General features: G+C 48.0%; 1 protein-coding gene across 1 annotated transcript; it reads left to right on the top strand.

The window, feature by feature from the left end:
• Positions 1-9,080: 9,080 nt before the first annotated feature.
• On the top strand, positions 9,081-15,789 carry SCNN1A (sodium channel epithelial 1 subunit alpha). Its single transcript, XM_036384721.2, has 12 exons — positions 9,081-9,445; positions 9,807-10,062; positions 10,912-11,096; positions 11,878-11,978; positions 12,672-12,835; positions 13,142-13,240; positions 13,482-13,599; positions 13,844-13,922; positions 14,243-14,300; positions 14,428-14,483; positions 15,009-15,084; positions 15,305-15,789. The coding sequence occupies exons 1-12, from the start codon at positions 9,096-9,098 to the stop codon at positions 15,629-15,631; spliced, it is 1,869 nt and encodes a 622-aa protein (XP_036240614.2). The 5' UTR covers positions 9,081-9,095; the 3' UTR covers positions 15,632-15,789.
• The last annotated feature ends 1,330 nt before the right edge of the window (positions 15,790-17,119 follow it).

The following is a 17,119-nucleotide window of genomic DNA, read 5'->3' as shown; positions in this document are numbered from 1 at the left end:
AGCAGTGTGTAAAAAACAAGCTTGTTCTATTTTAAAATGTTGTGTGTACTACAGATCATTATCAAATTCCTACCTGGGCAGATAATCTGCGTAGCTGGTAAGGAAACATTTCAAATTTGGTGCCATAAAGAGTGATTCATGTTTACTCAAAGGTTGTTCAGTAGCAATAAAAAGCAATCATGCATTCAGAGCTTGTGAAGATGAAATATACAGAAGCACTGCCCAGAACAACAGGGCGCTTCCCATTTCACAAGAAAAGGAACTAATGACAAGGATCTTCTCAGCACAAAGCTCCTTGGATTTAAAATGTTGTTAGAGGTGGAGTAAATATGATGAACCAAAACTTCCAAAGATGATTTGTAGTGCCTGATGGAAGATCTTTCATCCTGTTGCAAGACTTGGGATTTCAGAAAACAAATTATCCCATAATTGCTGAGCCTGAATGGCAGTGAGGGTAATAACCATCAGTGTCAAAACCAGTTCCATCAGGTGTGACTCACCTTGATAGGTCAATACCTCTGGATGGAAATATCCAGAAAGCTTTGGATGGGCAAAATGCTCAGGAGACTCTTGTGTGAGGAGAGCTTGAGGAAGGAGTGAACCTAATCACCTAAATCAACAGGAGTTGCTTTTGCAAACTGCACCAACAACTTCTTGCCACTGTCTTCTGTTACAGTGCAGTGTGCCTGAGGAAATGATGGTCACAAGGTACCACTTGTGACTGACAATCTGAGTGATAAAATGGTCACTTCAGTGATCTACTTCATGTACACACTAGAGAAAAAAAAGAAAAACAAAAAACAGCACAAACTGGGAAGATGTAAGTAATAATTAAAAACCCAACCCTGAAGAGTTAGCAAATTCTAATCTTCTTCTGATGGAGATTGAGACTGGCAGCTGAGCTGGCAACAGATTTGTTGTCTGTCTCTAAAGTATTTGAGGAATCAAGTGGTAATTGTGGCAATGTTAAAGATAAATTTTTGGTCCCCTTGTGCATTGGCAGTCAATCTGCAGCACGCCTGTGTGACCATGGGGACGTAGGCACTTTTACAGAGCCACAGCCAAAGGTGAGATTCTCATGATTGAAGCAACTGGAAGTCACCTCAGGGCTGATACCTGCTCCAAGGTGTGCCACAGCAGCAGATAATGCACAGCAGCTGAGCAGCACACTGTGGGGAGAAAGAGGGAAAGGGGAATTACTCAGAGCACAGCTGTCACAGCCACTGGAAATGGTCAAAGGGCCAGTAAGGGGCTTTTTAATTCTTAAAAAAACACCAAACAACACATGGATAAAATCTTCTAAAAAATAAGTTTAGGTGTGTATGTGTATAGAGAGATACACAGATACATGGGTATTAGCATTATCTGCTATTCTTGTCTAAATCTGGTCAAAGGCCAAAAGTTCTCCCAAACAACATGGTCATGGAAATTGTCAGCTATGGCAAAATGCTGAAAAAAAATTGCTTTAGACGTCATTTGGTTACAGCACATCAGTCCAGATGTTTGAGGTCTTAATTATTCCTCAAGTCAAAAGAAAACAAAAAATCTAAGTTACCTTTGTCTCATACTAACAAAGAGAACCATATTTCTGAAGTAATTTGCAAAGTTCAGTTGAAGACAATTTAAAATCCATTTAGATACTGTGGAAATCAGACAATGCCTACGGGTTACCAAATTTGTCTGTAGTTGCTAGGTGGGTGCTGTTAACTTAAATGAGTATAAAAGATGCTCATTTATAAAAGGCATTTTCAGGGGCAAAGTAATTTCTGTTACTCCAGCAAGACAGAGGCACAATTCCAGTAAGACAGAGTCACAATTCCAGGAAGAGAGAGGTGGTACTGGAAGATCAGTCCATTACTGTAACAGTAACTTCAGGAAATTGTGATAATAAAAGTTACACAAGTTTCTCTCTGTGAAGCAACTGGATTGCATCTCCATAGGTCCCAGTGGTAATTGTAAGCACGTATGCTGCTTAATTCCCAGTCTCCATATCTGTCTGAGCACATGAAACTTGCAAGTGGCACCAGTCAGAAGAGCTCATGTTCCTCCACTGTGACATCTCCTGCTGGCACTGCCCAAGATGAGGTACTAATGGTGGACACAGGACTGACACTGAAGATGGTGGCAAGCATCAAAAGCCCACTTTATTGCAAAAACCAGGCTTTTCTAGCAGTTAGCTGCTTATCAGTTTACATAGTTTTAAGGCACATCAAGCCCAAGTCAACCAACCACCATACACCACAACGTGGACACACAGCAGTCTCCACAGCACATCTCTCATATCCCTGTATCCCTGTTCTAGCTGAGTCCCTCTCCCATAGTCCTCTTCTATTTAGCCAAAGTAGCAGGCCTGAGCCATGATTTCACAAGGGCAACAAGGCTGACAATTTCATCAGGCTGACAATTTCATCAGGCTTCACCTATATACAACAATTCCCCCTTTTCTGTTTTCTATGCAAAGGGTTTGTGTACCCTGATGTTAAAACAGTTTGCACTTGTAAGGCCATTATCTTATTAAGAGTATTACTGGTCATCTGCTGGACACAGGATGAGACACATGGAATATAGATCACAATCAATAAAAACCCATTAAATACAACCATGCCACTGACAAAGAGACTCACAGTATAGAAGAATGAAAGGATAATGCCCAAGGTCTCCTAGGAAGTGGAAATCAAAGGCTACTGTTCTAAAGTCCATATGGTTGGAGTTCAGGGGCCATGCTGTTTAGGCAGGAGGAAGTCCATTAGCTGGAAATGTTGACTTTGACATCACTGAATGTCTGTTTGGAAGCCTGGAACAGGGAATAACTGCAGAAGGTTAGTAGGAACACAATACCATGATGATGACATAAGGCCTCTGTTGGCAGGCGGCCCCTGTAAGTCTCCAGACACAGCCATGCTCTGGCAGTCCTTCTCCTGCTCCTGCCTTGGCCACAAGAGCTGGATGCTGATGAGGTCACTTTTCTTTTCACTGGGCCTCATCCTCTCGGAGGCAATCGATGTTTGTCCAGACGAGCAGGCAGCCACCTTCGACCTGCTGGCAATTAAACACGTGCACACCTTCTCCCTAGGTCAGTAAATCAGCTGGGCCTTGCCACTGCACATCCAGTTGGGATTCTTTATGTAGAAGCTTTTAGAAATTAGTTCTGTACATGCAAATCTTCAAAGCAGTATCGCTCTGCTGGGGATTAAATTTGATGATTTGTTTTCAAAACTTCTAGTGTAAATATTGCATAATCTAAATGTTCTTGAAGAGCCCTATGCCTTTCTTGGTTTGTTTTTTTTTTTGCAACATGCACATTTCTCACTATGAACATGAAGGCAACATGAAAGTAAAACAATACACGTGGTAAAGCAACAAACTCACACTAAGCAGACATAGGCAAGGAAATACACAAAATCAGTAGCACACAAGAGATAGGATGGTAATTAAAAATGATATATTATCAATTTCCTAAATACTCTACTATCACCCAGAGGCTGCAACAGCTGGCAAGCCTCGTTTTTAGTGAGGACTTGGAGAACCATTCCCAGGTAAGGTTTCCAAGTTCACTTTAGAAGAAGTGTCATGAGTCCAAACTGGCAAGTCAAAGTGACTGGAGTATTGTTTTTATGCAGAAAACACTTGGGTTTGTTGGTGTACTGCCCAACCAGACAGAGCCACGGCTTGGTCAGAGCCAAGGCCTCAACTGGAAGGGCCTCCTTAACATACCTTAAAAACAAGCCTCTCCTTAGCAGCAGCTAGGAAAGTTTCCTAAAATGATGGGAATTTTGCAGATAGTTATACAAAGATATGTTAAAGCTCATAAAGCAGGCAGCTTTGTCATTTATCCTCAGTTAAATAGTATCTTCTGGACAATACCTCTCATAAGGAGTCAGTGGATTCATGTTATGACATTAAAACAGAATAAAAGTTAAAGAAAGAAACTACTAAACAGCTTACAACTAATAACAGTCATAATCTGGAATTGTTACTCATTCTTCAGTGTTACCTATGGAAGATAAAACAGCAGCGATTGTTAAAAATAATTATTTCAATTAATCAGTGTGAAACATTTACATTCATAAAATCCTTGATGAAATTAAGGATTTAAGAAACCGTATCTTCACATATTTTACACAATTTCCTAACTTATATTTTTAAACAAGTGGCTACTAATGCTTCATCAGTTATTTCAGTTGGTTTTATCTGATCTCCATAACAAAATAGCTGTGTCTTGTAATTCAAATGAACAGATATTAACAGAAATTAATCTTAACAGAAATTAGCAGAACTTAAATTTAACAGAACCTTAACCTGCCAGAACTTAAATGTAACAGAACTTCAAAGTAACAACATGAAGGCAAACAACTGCTTTGTAACTAAAACAGCAGTAACATGGATTTACTGGAGACATTATAAAAGTCTGCCAAACATGTTGTGATTTTATGCATTTGTAGCAAAGATATTTCTGGTGTAAGTAACTCTTTGCTAGAGTTTTGGTTTTGTTTTGTTTTTTAAGTGCAGCTTTGCTCAGAAAAGTGACAACAGTGTAGTTTTTGGCAAGTTGCCCTGCAAACCTGTAGCTTTTTGAGATTGCCTATACAATAGATTTGAGCTTGGCCTTATAAAGGTCAATGGGATATAAATATTCAAGGCTAAAACAATAAGAACTTAGTTATATAATAATGCCATGAGTTTTACACAAGTAACTTGGTTACTTTAGTGGGTGTGTAAGACTGATAAACTGTTTTGATACCAAGAGATTCACAATAAAATTATCTCATTAAAGCTGTGAGGTAAAAAGGAAGCAAACTGGCAACGCTGGGATAAGTTTGTCTGCCTTTGCAGAGGAATTTCACATTGTAATTATAACTAAGTCTCGAACAGCTACTGCAGATAAAGTTCAAGATTTGCCTGGAATGTGAGCAAAAGAATGTCTAATTTATGACTTGTGCCAACTGCAGGCTTGAAAGTTAATTGCTGTTCGTTAACATCGACCTAAAATATTTGCAAGGAGGGATCTCCCGAATTTTCTAAGGATGCACTGTGTCTTACAAATATGAACCTTCTTGTCCACAAACTGAAACATTACCCACTTGCAAATATTTTTCCAGGTATGTAAATTTTTTATTACCGTGGTAATAGCTAACACCATTATAACTTAGCAAAGAATCAGTGTCAATTCAGTTCAATCAGACTTCAAATCAAAATTCCTGAAAAGGGAGCACACACTCCACAGGGCAAACTCCACCAATCATGCAATATATCAGTGTCTCTGCCAAAGAACCCAGATCCTGCCATGACACCCATGTGCAGCTCAGCAAGTGCAAGGTGGGGTGGCTGTACCAACCAGGGGCCCAAGAGGGGACAGGGGAGCTCTGATGAGTTGAGGGGGCTCATGAGAGCTCCCCTGTCAGGGAGATCAGGGGATCCAGGTCCCAGAGCCAGTGAGGTTCCATCAATGCCATCCCAGACATGGAGGCAGCACGATGGTGGCCACTGCGGCTGCAAGGCCTGGTGCTACTGTGGGGCTGCGCCATGGGCAGGGGGATCAACCCATTCCCAGGATCCTTGTCCTGGATCCATGCCCAGAGTTCATTATCTGTATCTGTCTAGCACTCCCTGCCGCAGGTGCACACAGGAATTTTAAAATCAAGGTCTCTCTCATTTAGGAAAAAGGTACAGGGTTTTCTAACCTGTAACAAAAGCTGCTCCAATGTGGAGAAATGACTGTAATATCTGTAAGGGTCTGCCTTGCCAAGCCACTGTCCATCCTGTCATTGCAATCCAGCATCCCTGTGCCTTGGGTCTGCAGGGCTTTGTTGTTGGCCCCAGACCTCTTCCTCACCATAATCCTGTCTCCTGTGGTTCGTGGGCAGAGGAAGATAGAGTGAGTTTTGGAACTTTGCAATGAGTTTTGGAAGGGGGGCTATTAAACAGAGGAGCTCTCATGAGCTGGGCAGTGACAACAGCAGCAGCAACCGCTGCCTCTCTATTGACTTTTAATCACAGCAATGAGTCATAAATCAAGCACCACATTGTTAGCCATCTTCCAGCTATTTCATCCCCCTTTGTAGCTGCTTCCCATAACACCTGCCCTGCTTCCTCCCATCTTTCAACAAAAAAGGCAGTCTGTACATCCACTCTCACCCATTTCTTTTGCACCAAATGAGCAAGGGGCATAGCGCTCACTTCTCATAATGGATACCTCTCTTCTGCAATATTCACAACAGAATGCTCAAAACAGATTTTTCTTCTGCTGATATTTGAGCCCCCATGTCTCTGTTCCCATTCACTCACCTGGAGTCAGGTGTCTCTGCTTTCTTAAATCATCCAGACTTTCAGGCTCTCAGGTCCGTCTGTTCTGCTTGACTGAGCTCCACCGCTGGCTGCTCTCAGGTCTGCAGTCCTGACCCTAACACGTCTGGGGTCACCATTTAGTGGTGGACACAGGACTGACACTGAAGATGGTGGCAAGCATCAAAACCCCACTTTATTGCAAAACCCAGGCTTTTCTAGCAGTTAGCTGGTTATCAGTTTACATAGTGCTAGGGCACAAGAAATCCAAGTCAACCAATCACCATACACCACAACATGGACATGCAGCAGTCCGTGCATCATGTCTCTCATGTCTCCCTACCCCTATTCCAGCTGAGACCCTCTCCCATAGACCTCTTCTATTTAGCCAAAGCAGCAGGCCTGAGCCATGATTTCACAAGGGCAACAAGGCCCTTATTTCATCAGGCTTCACCTATATACAACAGGGTATGGAGCTGCACGGACTGTCGGCCCAACCCAGGATATTTCTAATCATGGAATGGTTTAGGTTGGAAGGGACCTTTAAAGGTCACCCAGTTCCAACCCCCCTGCCATGTGCAGGGACACCTTCCACTAGATCAGACTGCTTAAAGCCCCGTCCAACCTGGCCTTGAACACTTCCTGGGATGTAGCATCTACAGTTTCTCTGGGAAACCTGTTCAGTGCCTCACCAATCCCACAGTGAAAAATTTCTCCCTAACATCTCATCTAAACCTACCCTCTTTCAGTTTGAAGCCATTCTGCCTTGTCCTATCACGACATGTCCTGATAAACAGTCCCTTCCCAGGTCTCTTGTAGCCCTGTTAGACACTGAAAGGATGCAATAAGGTTTCACTGCAGGCCTTGCTTCTCCAAGCTGAACAACCCCAACTCTCTCCTCGTAGCCTGCCTTCACAGGAGAGATGCTCCAGCCCTCTGATCACCTTCGTGGCCTTCTCTGGACTCTATCCAAAAGGACCATGTCCTTCCTGAGTTGGGGGCCCCAGAAGGGGAGGCAGAAATGCTCCGAGGAAGCTGCATTTGACAATATTAGTCCATTCACCTCACACCACCCACTTTTCCCAAGTTTTATCTTGATGAAAGTTCAAAATTAATTTACTGGAGGTACAATTAAGTTTAGAACTGCAGGGGAAACTATGCTTTTGCATTGCTCTTTGTCACAGGACAGAGCTAGCGGAACGCTCCAAATTGTGGCTGTAGGTTTATAACAAGCACCTGTCACAAGGCTGTTTCTGGCACACTGACACTTAACTGCTGGCCTCAAAAGTGTACTGCTTGCCATTTTCAAGCATGGGATTTTGCAATATGAAGAGGTGAAAGTGGCTGAGTATTTTGAGTCACTAACCAAACCACAGCTAACTCAACAAGGATCAAAATTCAGTAACCAAAGACTCTGAACAAGGACCTATCTGAAGGAGGTAACCAGAAAGAGAAGAAATAAGTGAGAACTTCAGAGACAGCTAGTTTAAAAGAAAATCATTGGGAGAAAAGATTGGTAAAGGAGTTTCACGGTTATAATGACGGGAGAGTGTTTGAGACTTTCGGTCACATTTTGCTAAGGGTGTTCATTTCCGTGGTCCGAGGAAACACTGGAAGGCTTTGGGTAATGCCGGGAGGCCTTGATTTCCCAGACACAGCTCAGCGAAACAAGTTCCCACTCATGGTTGGGCCAGGCAGTTGCGGACACAAAAGATTTCTTTAGTTAAGGCACCAGCAAAGGCGATGCGGTAACTGAGGTGTATCACCGACTTGCCCCCAGTCTTCTCTGTCCCAGCTTCATCCCCCTCGCAGTTCTCACCCGAAACTCGCGGCTTTGCCCTTGGAAAGCACAATTTGGCGATGAAAGCCAGGCCCTCTCCGCCGGTCGGTGGCAGGGCAGGGTCCCGGGGGGTACGGACGGTGGGGGCTCCCGGCCGGCCGGCGCTGCCTCGGGGACCAGCGCTGCCAACTTTCGTTCTGCATCGCCTGGGCTCGCCGGGACGCCGCGTCGCCGCCGGAGGGGATGGGAGGAGGAGGAGGAGGAGGAGGAGGAGGAGGAGGAGGAGGAGGAGGAGGAGGAGGAGGCTCAGGCTGTTCGGCGGCCGTACCTGGCGGGGCCGGGCTCCCCTCGGGGGGCCGGGGGGCCCCGCTGCCCCGGGAGCGCCCTGACCCCGCCGGCACCGCCAAGGTCAGCGCCCCGACGTGTCCCCTGTCCCCCGGCCGCCGCTGCCCCGCCGCCGACACTTGAGAGTTTAAAGAGGCTTTTCTTCCCCGGGAGCGGCGCCTGAGGGAAGGGGAAGGGGCAGGAGGGGGCAGGCAGGAGGGACAGGCGGGAGGGGCGGGGAGAGGCTGGCAGGGCAGGAGCCGGGCGGGGTGCTGGCTCCAACTGGAAAGGAACCGGTCCCAGCCCAGCCGGGGAGGCTGCGGGAGAGCCGGCAGCGCTGGGCAGAGCACGCCGGTCCCGGCCCCGGCCCCGGTCCCGGTCCCGGCCCGAGCAGCCGCCGCCCGCCATGGGCACCGCGCCCCCCGTCAGTGCCGCGGCCCCGGGGCGGGCGGGGGGCGCAGCCGCGGGAGGGACGGGGGCTCCTGGCGGGGGAGGATCGACCCCGTGGCAAATGTGGGACGGGAGGACTCGGAGCGGGACCTGCAGCCTGGGCGGGGGTCAGGGAGGAGGGGGTGAGAGCAGCGGGGCTCGGGGAAGATGGGGATGCAGAGCCGGTTTGTGCAGCGGGCATGGCTTCCCGGAGCCACGGTCCTGCTGGGCGACTAATTCTGGGTTTGTGCTGTAGACTGGGTCTGTGAAGGCAGGGAAGATGCCAGAAGGGGAGAAAATGAGACAATATAAGCAAGAAGAGGAGCAGCAACAGAAAGAAGAGGAGCGGGAGGGTCTCATCGAATTCTACAGTTCCTACCAGGAGCTATTCCAGTTCTTCTGCAGCAACACAACCATCCACGGGGCTATCCGCCTGGTGTGCTCCAAAAAGAATAAGATGAAGACAGCCTTCTGGTCCGTCCTCTTCTTCCTCACCTTCGGCTTAATGTACTGGCAGTTCGGGATCCTCTACAGGGAGTACTTCAGCTACCCTGTCAACCTCAACCTCAACCTGAACTCCGACAGGCTGACTTTCCCGGCCGTGACGCTGTGCACCCTCAATCCGTACAGGTAAGAAACAGACTTGCAGAGATGTTGAGTGCCTTGACTTTGATGGATGCAGGATAAAAGCACCTACTCTGGTTCTCCTCGTGGTCCTCGACTGTTGTAGCTGTGCTTTTCAGAGGCCTTTGCTGCCGCGGGGCACTCACAGTAAGGCATGTGAGCTTGGGCAGCTCTGCTCGGCGGTGCATTTAGCAGGCTGCGATGTAAAGTGCCACAGGGCTAGAGCAGATTAACTTCTCTCCAGCAAGGGGTTAGATTTACAGCTGGGGGCAGGAATCACCCCAGCAAACTCTGCTGCATGTCTTATTCAGAGCTGATTGTGTGCATCCAGCCCTAAACCTGCTGGTCTTCTCTCCCCCCTGCACAGATACAGCGCCATCCGAAAGCAGCTGGATAAGCTGGACGAAATCACCCACCAGACACTGCTAGACCTCTATGACTACAACATGTCTCTGCCACAGAGAGACTGGTCCACGTCGTCCTCACAAAGGCGTAGCTCAAGGAGCCTGCTCCATCACATCCAGCGCCATCCTCTGCGGAGGCAGAAGCGGGACAACTTAGTCAACCTGCCAGAGAACAGTCCCTCAGTGGACAAGAATGACTGGAAAATTGGCTTTGTTCTGGTGAGATCCCTAGATACTCCATGCCCTACCCACTCCAGTCTGCCTGGCTACTTCTGTCTTGTTAGACCCTTGGCCATGCCTTTCCTTACACAGAAGTCTGATTAATCTCCACCGGCTTTTGCTACTGACAGATAAAAGCAGAGCCGAATCCTTTGCTCCATACAATCCTGCTCCCCAAAATCTATCCATGTTCCTGCAGGCCCCAGGGAACATGTCCAGGTCAGTGTAGTCTCTCCCCAAGAGCTGGAAAACCTTGTCCTTCCTGAGGGTACATCAGCCTTGCAGTTGCTTTTGAGAGCAGTTTATCAGCATCAACTGCTGCATTGCCCAATAATAGCAAAGGAGAAAGTATTTGATGGTCCTGGGCCACCTGAAAGGTGATCATGGTCGCAATTGCTCCTAGGTAGCAGCTTCCTCGCCCCAGGGTATCTGTGTTTGCATTTAAAAAGGCACTGAAGGACTGAAGCTAATCGCTCAGCAGCTAACTGGGGTTCCCACAGGATCACAGACGTTTTTCTGGACACACCCTGAAGGAAGGGCTCCCCACGCAAGAATTTAAAGCTCCTGGTAGAATTTATGTGCATATTACCCTGCACACCTTGCTGCCTCCTGGGTCTTACTCAGCCTCGCTTATTCGCCTGGCGTTGCCCTTCCACCGAGGAGCTGCCCTGGGTTTTTTTCCATCCAATCACCCGTTGGTCACACACAGGAGTCCTGTGGAACTCTTCACTTCCTCGGTCACCTGCCTGTGCTGAGGGAGCACAGCTTATCCACGGGCGGAGCCTTGTCTCCTGGATGAGAAGACTTCTCTGACACGGCTCTTCCTCTTCTTCCTCTTCCTCTCAACAGTGCAATGAAAACAACGACTGTTTCCACCAGGCATACTCCTCGGGAGTGGATGCCGTGCGGGAATGGTACAGCTTTCACTACATCAATATCCTGGCACAGGTGCCTGATGCAAAAGCCCTGGACGAGTCTGACTTTGAGAATTTCATCTATGCTTGTCGCTTCAACGAGGCAACCTGTGACAAGGCGTAAGTAGTGGGAACACCCCTGGAAACACTTATTTTGTGCCTGGGGTCCAGGGAAATCAAGGAACCCACATTAGAGAACCTCTTTTCTGAGGTGGAATTGTTCCTTGTTCAGTTCCCATTTGAAAGGTCAAAGGATCTTTCTTGAGTCTTTCCCGTGGCTTTTGCATATCAGGGCCACAGGTTCTGTGACCTGGAAGTATGAACCTTGAAGGATGGTTTTGCCTTTTTCTGGGTTTCACACAAATGAAATAATTATACTGGTACAAACACCAGAGAGGGCACAGATGTACAGCGTAGAAGTATTTTTATTCTACCCTCCACAGTGGTAAAATGGTGCATATCAGCCCACATGAAGGAATAAGAGAGATTTGACACAAAAAGACAGTAAAAACATATCCCACTTTTCTCCTGCCATTATTGGTCAAAAAGCCCCAAGGAGGTAGTGGAATGAAAACGATCTGCAAGGAAAGAAAAGGGGGTAGGAAAATCTAAGAGCTTCATCAGTATTAGGAAAATAATACAGTAATTGCTAGCACTGCTAAAACCTATTTGGGCTCTGAAAAGCAGCATGAAAAACCTTGTGTAAAAACCTGTCCAGCTCCAGACATTTTTTACAGCACTTTTTAATTGCTTTTCCCTGTTCATGAGAGTTTACATAACAAATACTGCCCATCCGCTGTAAGCCCCTGTCCCTGCTGATGGAAAAGAGAGTTGTTCCTTTCAGAAAGCCCTTCCCCTTGGTTTTGCAGCCCTTCTCACTCTGCTTCTGTTCCCCTCTCAGGAACTATACTCACTTCCACCATCCCTTGTATGGCAACTGCTATACCTTTAATGACAACAGCAGCAGCGTATGGACATCCTCGATGCCTGGGATCAATAATGGTGGGTGAGAGGCACTCTTTGGTGAGTAAGCTCACCAAAGGCTTACTCTTTTAGCTTACTTTTCTGTTTTCCCTAGGAGTTACAGGCATCCTGCTGTGCTCAGTACTGGTGGTGGCAGATTGCAGCCCTGCTCTGCCTCGCCCAAGCTGTTTTCACCCATCTGGAGAGAGCTGTCTTATGGACGTGGCTGCCCCTCACCACTGCCCACTGAACTCTCTCTCCCTCATCAGTGCCTGATCCTTATGCTCTTTGTGTCCTCTGGGCATCTGTTGGCCCTTCCTCAAGTCCTCTGCTGAGCCATAGTGCTCCTGGTCTTCACCTTCCCCATTTCCCCCTTCAAGAAACTGACCTGTTTGTGTTCCTAAACTCCCTGAAAGCTCTCCAGACCACATCTTCAGGCTTTTCTTCCATCTGGCTTCAAGTTTCTCCATGAAATCTCTCTCAGTTCCCAGTTCTGTCTTTTTCTAAGCCACGGTGATTAAATCCAGTTTTCACTGGCCTCTTCTGGAGCCTCCAGCTTTTTCTCTGGCCTCCCTCCAACCACCCTCTATTGCTGCCAGGCTTTGGTGCAGCCCTGGTTGATGTCTGTCTTCTCCTTTATCTCTTTCAGACTTCCTTCTAAGCATCCTGCTCTCCCTTCTCTGCTGCAGCACAGCTAGCCATGACCTCCCTGGCTCTCTGGTGTTCCCTCAGGTCTCTCCCTGGTGGTACGCACCGAACAGAACGATTTCATCCCTCTGCTGTCCACGGTGACAGGAGCCAGGGTCATGGTCCATGATCAGAATGAGCCAGCCTTCATGGATGATGGGGGCTTCAACGTTCGTCCTGGCATCGAGACCTCCATCAGCATGAGAAAGGTGAGCAAGCAGAAGGGGGGAGAGCTCTGGATGGGAGGTTTAACTTGGTGGACCAGCAGTGTGTGTTTAAGGGAAGGGACTAATCCCATGGAGTGAAGGGAGAGGAAGAACAGCTTGCTGGACTAGATGAGAAGCATTTGGCTACAGTTTATCAGTGAACAACGAAATGGAGGCAAGCAGGGGGAGCTGGCATCCCGAGGAAAGCATAAGGAGCAGAGACTGATGGATGAGCAGTGTGTGGTTGGGAGAGTGGGAAGAGGACAGCAAAGTGGAGCTGTTGTGTGCAGCGAGAGTCTGCTCTTGCAGGAGATGACCGAGCGCCTTGGGGGCAGTTACAGCGACTGCACAGAGGATGGCAGTGACGTGCCAGTGCAAAACCTGTACTCATCCCGCTACACCGAGCAGGTAACTCAAACCTGTACTCATCCCGCTACACCGAGCAGGTAACTCAAACCTGTACTCATCCCGCTACACCGAGCAGGTAACTCACCGAGCTGATCCCTTCTGGGTCACATTGGTTCTCCTCTTTCCTGACATGCTCCAGCCCCCTGATGGCCCTGCCTTTCCTTGGGCTCTGTTAATAGTGATACAGGCACGGTGAGTTTGGTTCCCTTGATCAGCCTTTTCCACCTTATGTGCCTCCCAGGTCTGCATTCGCTCCTGCTTCCAGCTCAACATGGTAGAGCGCTGTGGCTGTGCATATTACTTCTATCCCCTGCCCAGCAGAGCAGAGTACTGTGACTACACAAAGCACAAGGCCTGGGGTGAGTGGACAGCAGGGATAGCAGAGCTCGTGCCCACCTGAACCTGTTTGGTCCAGCCCACGTCCCAGCACATCCCTTCGTCTTCAATGAGCTTCCTGGTGTGAGACATCCAAAAGACAGTCTTGCCTTGAATGATTAGCCCCTTGTGGAAGGAAACCTCTTCTGGGTTCCCCTTGCTGTCACATAGCACCTTTTGTCTAAAGATACTGTGAGCTTACCTGGATGTACTTTCTTTGCTGTTCAGGCTACTGCTATTACAAACTCCTGGCTGAATTCAAAGCTGACGTGCTGGGCTGTTTCCACAAGTGTCGGAAACCTTGCAAGTAGGTTGATCATCAGTCAGGCAGGAAGATTGGAAAGTATTCCCAGAAGTGTTGGGAAGCATTCACTGATGGGCAGAAGCTTGAGTCAATGGCTGAGCCCCAACCTGAAATGGTATTTCTCCCATCAGGAAGCCAAAATGGCTGAGGAGTATGTGGGTTGGCTTAGGGGTGAGCTCCCAAGGACTGTGCATTCCACATGGTGGGAAGTGGGTGGAACTTCAGCATGGGAGGGAATCTCCAGGTGTGCCTGAGGATGGTGAGACCTGGCCCTGTGGCTCCTACAGCTTTGCCAGCTAACACAGCCTCCCCTTGCCTTGCAGAATGACAGAATACCAGCTGTCAGCTGGATACTCCCACTGGCCTTCTGCTGTCTCAGAGGTAAGGAGAGGGTGTCCTGGCTTCCCAGCACTCCTCCCACCTCCCATTTAGTCCCTCCTCAACGGGTACTAAACCTGCAGGAGGTGACTGTGATCGTGTGACACAATGTTTTGCACTTTCATTTCAGGACTGGGTTTTCTACATGCTTTCACAACAGAACAAATACAATATCACATCCAAGAGGTGAGAGCCCCTAAACAGAGACTGTCTCCAAACCAGAAACCATCCCAGTGGAATGTGTGTGTTGGAAATGTTAGAGTAAAGATTAAATTACTGATGGGAAGAGATCAGGCATGGGACCTGTGGACAAGGGCAGTGGATTTGAGTCAGAGTAGATGTATAGCCAGACTTCAGCAAGGACTGGGGACCCAAGTGAAAAAATTTGAAAGAGGTCAGATGCTGATATGAAAATAGTAAGCCTCAGCACTTGCTGTGTGTTTTGGAGACACAGAAGGTGCTTGTGGAAAAGTGGGAAGGAGAGCTGTGTGAGAGCTTTTGCCACAAACACTGGGTTTTTAAAGTACAGTGTCAGAAGTGCAAAGTACCAAAGACTGTATTTAGGGCAGAATGAGAACTGCAGAGATGGGAGAAAGCCTCTGGGTAGTACGTGCGGGAGAAGGACAGGGGGCAGAAGGGGACAATTAGGCTTAGTGAAGAAATGCAGGGATTGAGGAGTTGGGGTTACTGAGCGTCATCTCTCATTCACAGGAACGGAGTTGCCAAAGTGAATATCTTTTTTAAGGAGTGGAACTACAAGACCAATGGGGAGTCTCCAGCCTTCACGGTACACACTTTACTACCGTGTCTTCTCTGGCCACCTGTTCCCCCACGATGTCCCTCCACTGTGGCAAGCTTTTGTTCCAGCAGCATTGCTGGATATTGTTTCTTTTCCTTGGGCAGGGTGAGGGGAACCTCCCCCCAGCCCCACAGGGAAGAGGGAACAGGCAGGGAGGCAAAGTCCCAGATGAGGGCTGTTGTCACTGCTCTTTCTCCATCTCCTGCAGGTTGTGACTCTGCTGTCCCAGCTTGGGAACCAGTGGAGTCTCTGGTTTGGATCCTCTGTCCTGTCTGTGATGGAGCTTGCAGAGCTGGTTCTGGATTTCATTGCCATCACCTTTATCCTGGGTTTCCGCTGGTTCCGCTCCCGGCAGAAGCTGCCTGCCGCGGTGCCCCCCCTGAACAGCCAGGATAACGCCGCTTTCCAAGACGAGGCACCGGCGCTCCGTGCTCCTCATCGCTTCACCGTGGAGGCTGTAGTGACCACGCTGCCCTCCTACAACAGCCTGGAACCACGTGGGCCAAGCAGGGATGGGGAGGAGGGACACGAGTGAGGCAGCAGCTTCCTGCACTGTTCCACTGGTGGCTGGCAGCTGGAGCAGAGACTGCACTCTTTGTCTGCGGGGCCTGCGTTTCCTTCTTTCTGGGGTGCTGCACATGGACCACAGCAAAAGACTGCTCCATGGTCCGCCTGGGCTTGTTTCTTTCACTTCTATAGGCACATTCTTCACTCTCATAAAATACTATTGCTGTGGGATCACCAGGGATGAGAGTTGATCTAGTGTATGTGTGGGGGAGATGTCCTCCAGATTTCCTTATGCTCTGTGCATGTGCACACCTACACGTGCAGGCATGCTTCTTCCCTCCAACAAGGATGCTGCCACAGTTCTGGTCTGTCATTAATTAAAGAGGTTTGGCAGGTGTGACTGGCCTCCTCTGTGGTATAACAAGGAACAGGAATGGAGTCTTAGCTGGGGTACAAATCTCCCAACAGGCTGAGCTTTGTTAAGCTTTCCGTAAACTGGTTGCTCTTTCCTCGTTCTTCATGAGCTCTGATCCCAAGACTGTGTCACCTACCCTCTCCTCCCCCCAGGAGAGGCTCCTTGAGACAAGAGCCATTGGCACGATCTCAATCTGTATTACACACAATGCTCTAGAGAGGTGCTCCAAGCTTGCTGCCACTCCCAGGTCTGGGACAAAACACCCCTGGCAAAATAAAGGCTCCCTTTTCAAGCTGCCTTTGTGGCATTGGTAGATCTTGGATGTCCCCCCTTCCTTGGGATACACCATACATGTGTACATCCAGCTGATTGTTTGCCAATAGCTCTGGGACAAATCGATCTCTACAATTTCTTAACCCTCCAGCTTTCTTCCTGAGGGAAATAAAAAGTTTGGCAGGATTATGAACACCCTCCAAAAATCCCAAATGGTACCTCTGCTGCAATGGGATCCTGCAAGAGAGGCTCAGAGCAGTGCAGGTCATGCAGTGCACATTCTGCTCCTCCCAGTCCTTGTCTGGTCCTCCCACAGAAACTCTGCTAAGCCTCTTGTTCCTGAGGGAAGCACAGGAAAGTACTGCAGGCTTTAATCAAAAGTGCTTCCAAGGAAAGCTTTAGCCTATTTGATTGGACCACATGGGCAAAAATGGTCCTCTTCTCAGGAACTAACTGGGGGACCTTTGTATGAGAGAACACATTTCTTGCAGTGCTTGCCATGCTCTTTTTCTTACAAATACTCAGACTTCTGCTGCAATGGTGTTTGCTCTGCACTTTATGGGATATCAAGAGAGCAAGGGTGATGTCCTTTAAAAACAGGATTATCCACTTCACAGGACAAACAGAGATACCAGAATTTAAGCAGTTTAGGCAAAGACCTGTGGAACCCTGTAACAAGTCACACTGCTAACAGCCACTTTTGAATTTAAAAACTACTTAATCATAACAAAAGAAAAATTGAAGCTGTTTTAAAATTTAAGGTAGACGCACTGCCCTTGGGAAGTTGGAGGAGTTTACTGTAATATCTAAATTGTTGCCTAATTTTTC

The sequence above is a fragment of the Molothrus ater genome, chromosome 2 (genome assembly GCF_012460135.2).
Source record: "Molothrus ater isolate BHLD 08-10-18 breed brown headed cowbird chromosome 2, BPBGC_Mater_1.1, whole genome shotgun sequence".
Taxonomy (NCBI): Eukaryota; Metazoa; Chordata; class Aves; order Passeriformes; family Icteridae; genus Molothrus; species Molothrus ater.
Note: the sequence above shows the minus strand (reverse complement) of the source record. Positions and strands in the feature narration are given on the sequence as shown.

Excerpts from the sequence above, each read along its gene's own strand:
- SCNN1A (XM_036384721.2), top strand. The coding sequence starts at position 9,096 with ATGCCAGAAGGGGAGAAAATGAGACAATATAAGCAAGAAGAGGAGCAG. Across the intron at positions 13,923-14,242 it reads AAGTGTCGGAAACCTTGCAA|AATGACAGAATACCAGCTGT; the intron begins GTAGGTTGATCA and ends CTTGCCTTGCAG. Across the intron at positions 14,484-15,008 it reads TACAATATCACATCCAAGAG|GAACGGAGTTGCCAAAGTGA; the intron begins GTGAGAGCCCCT and ends TCTCATTCACAG.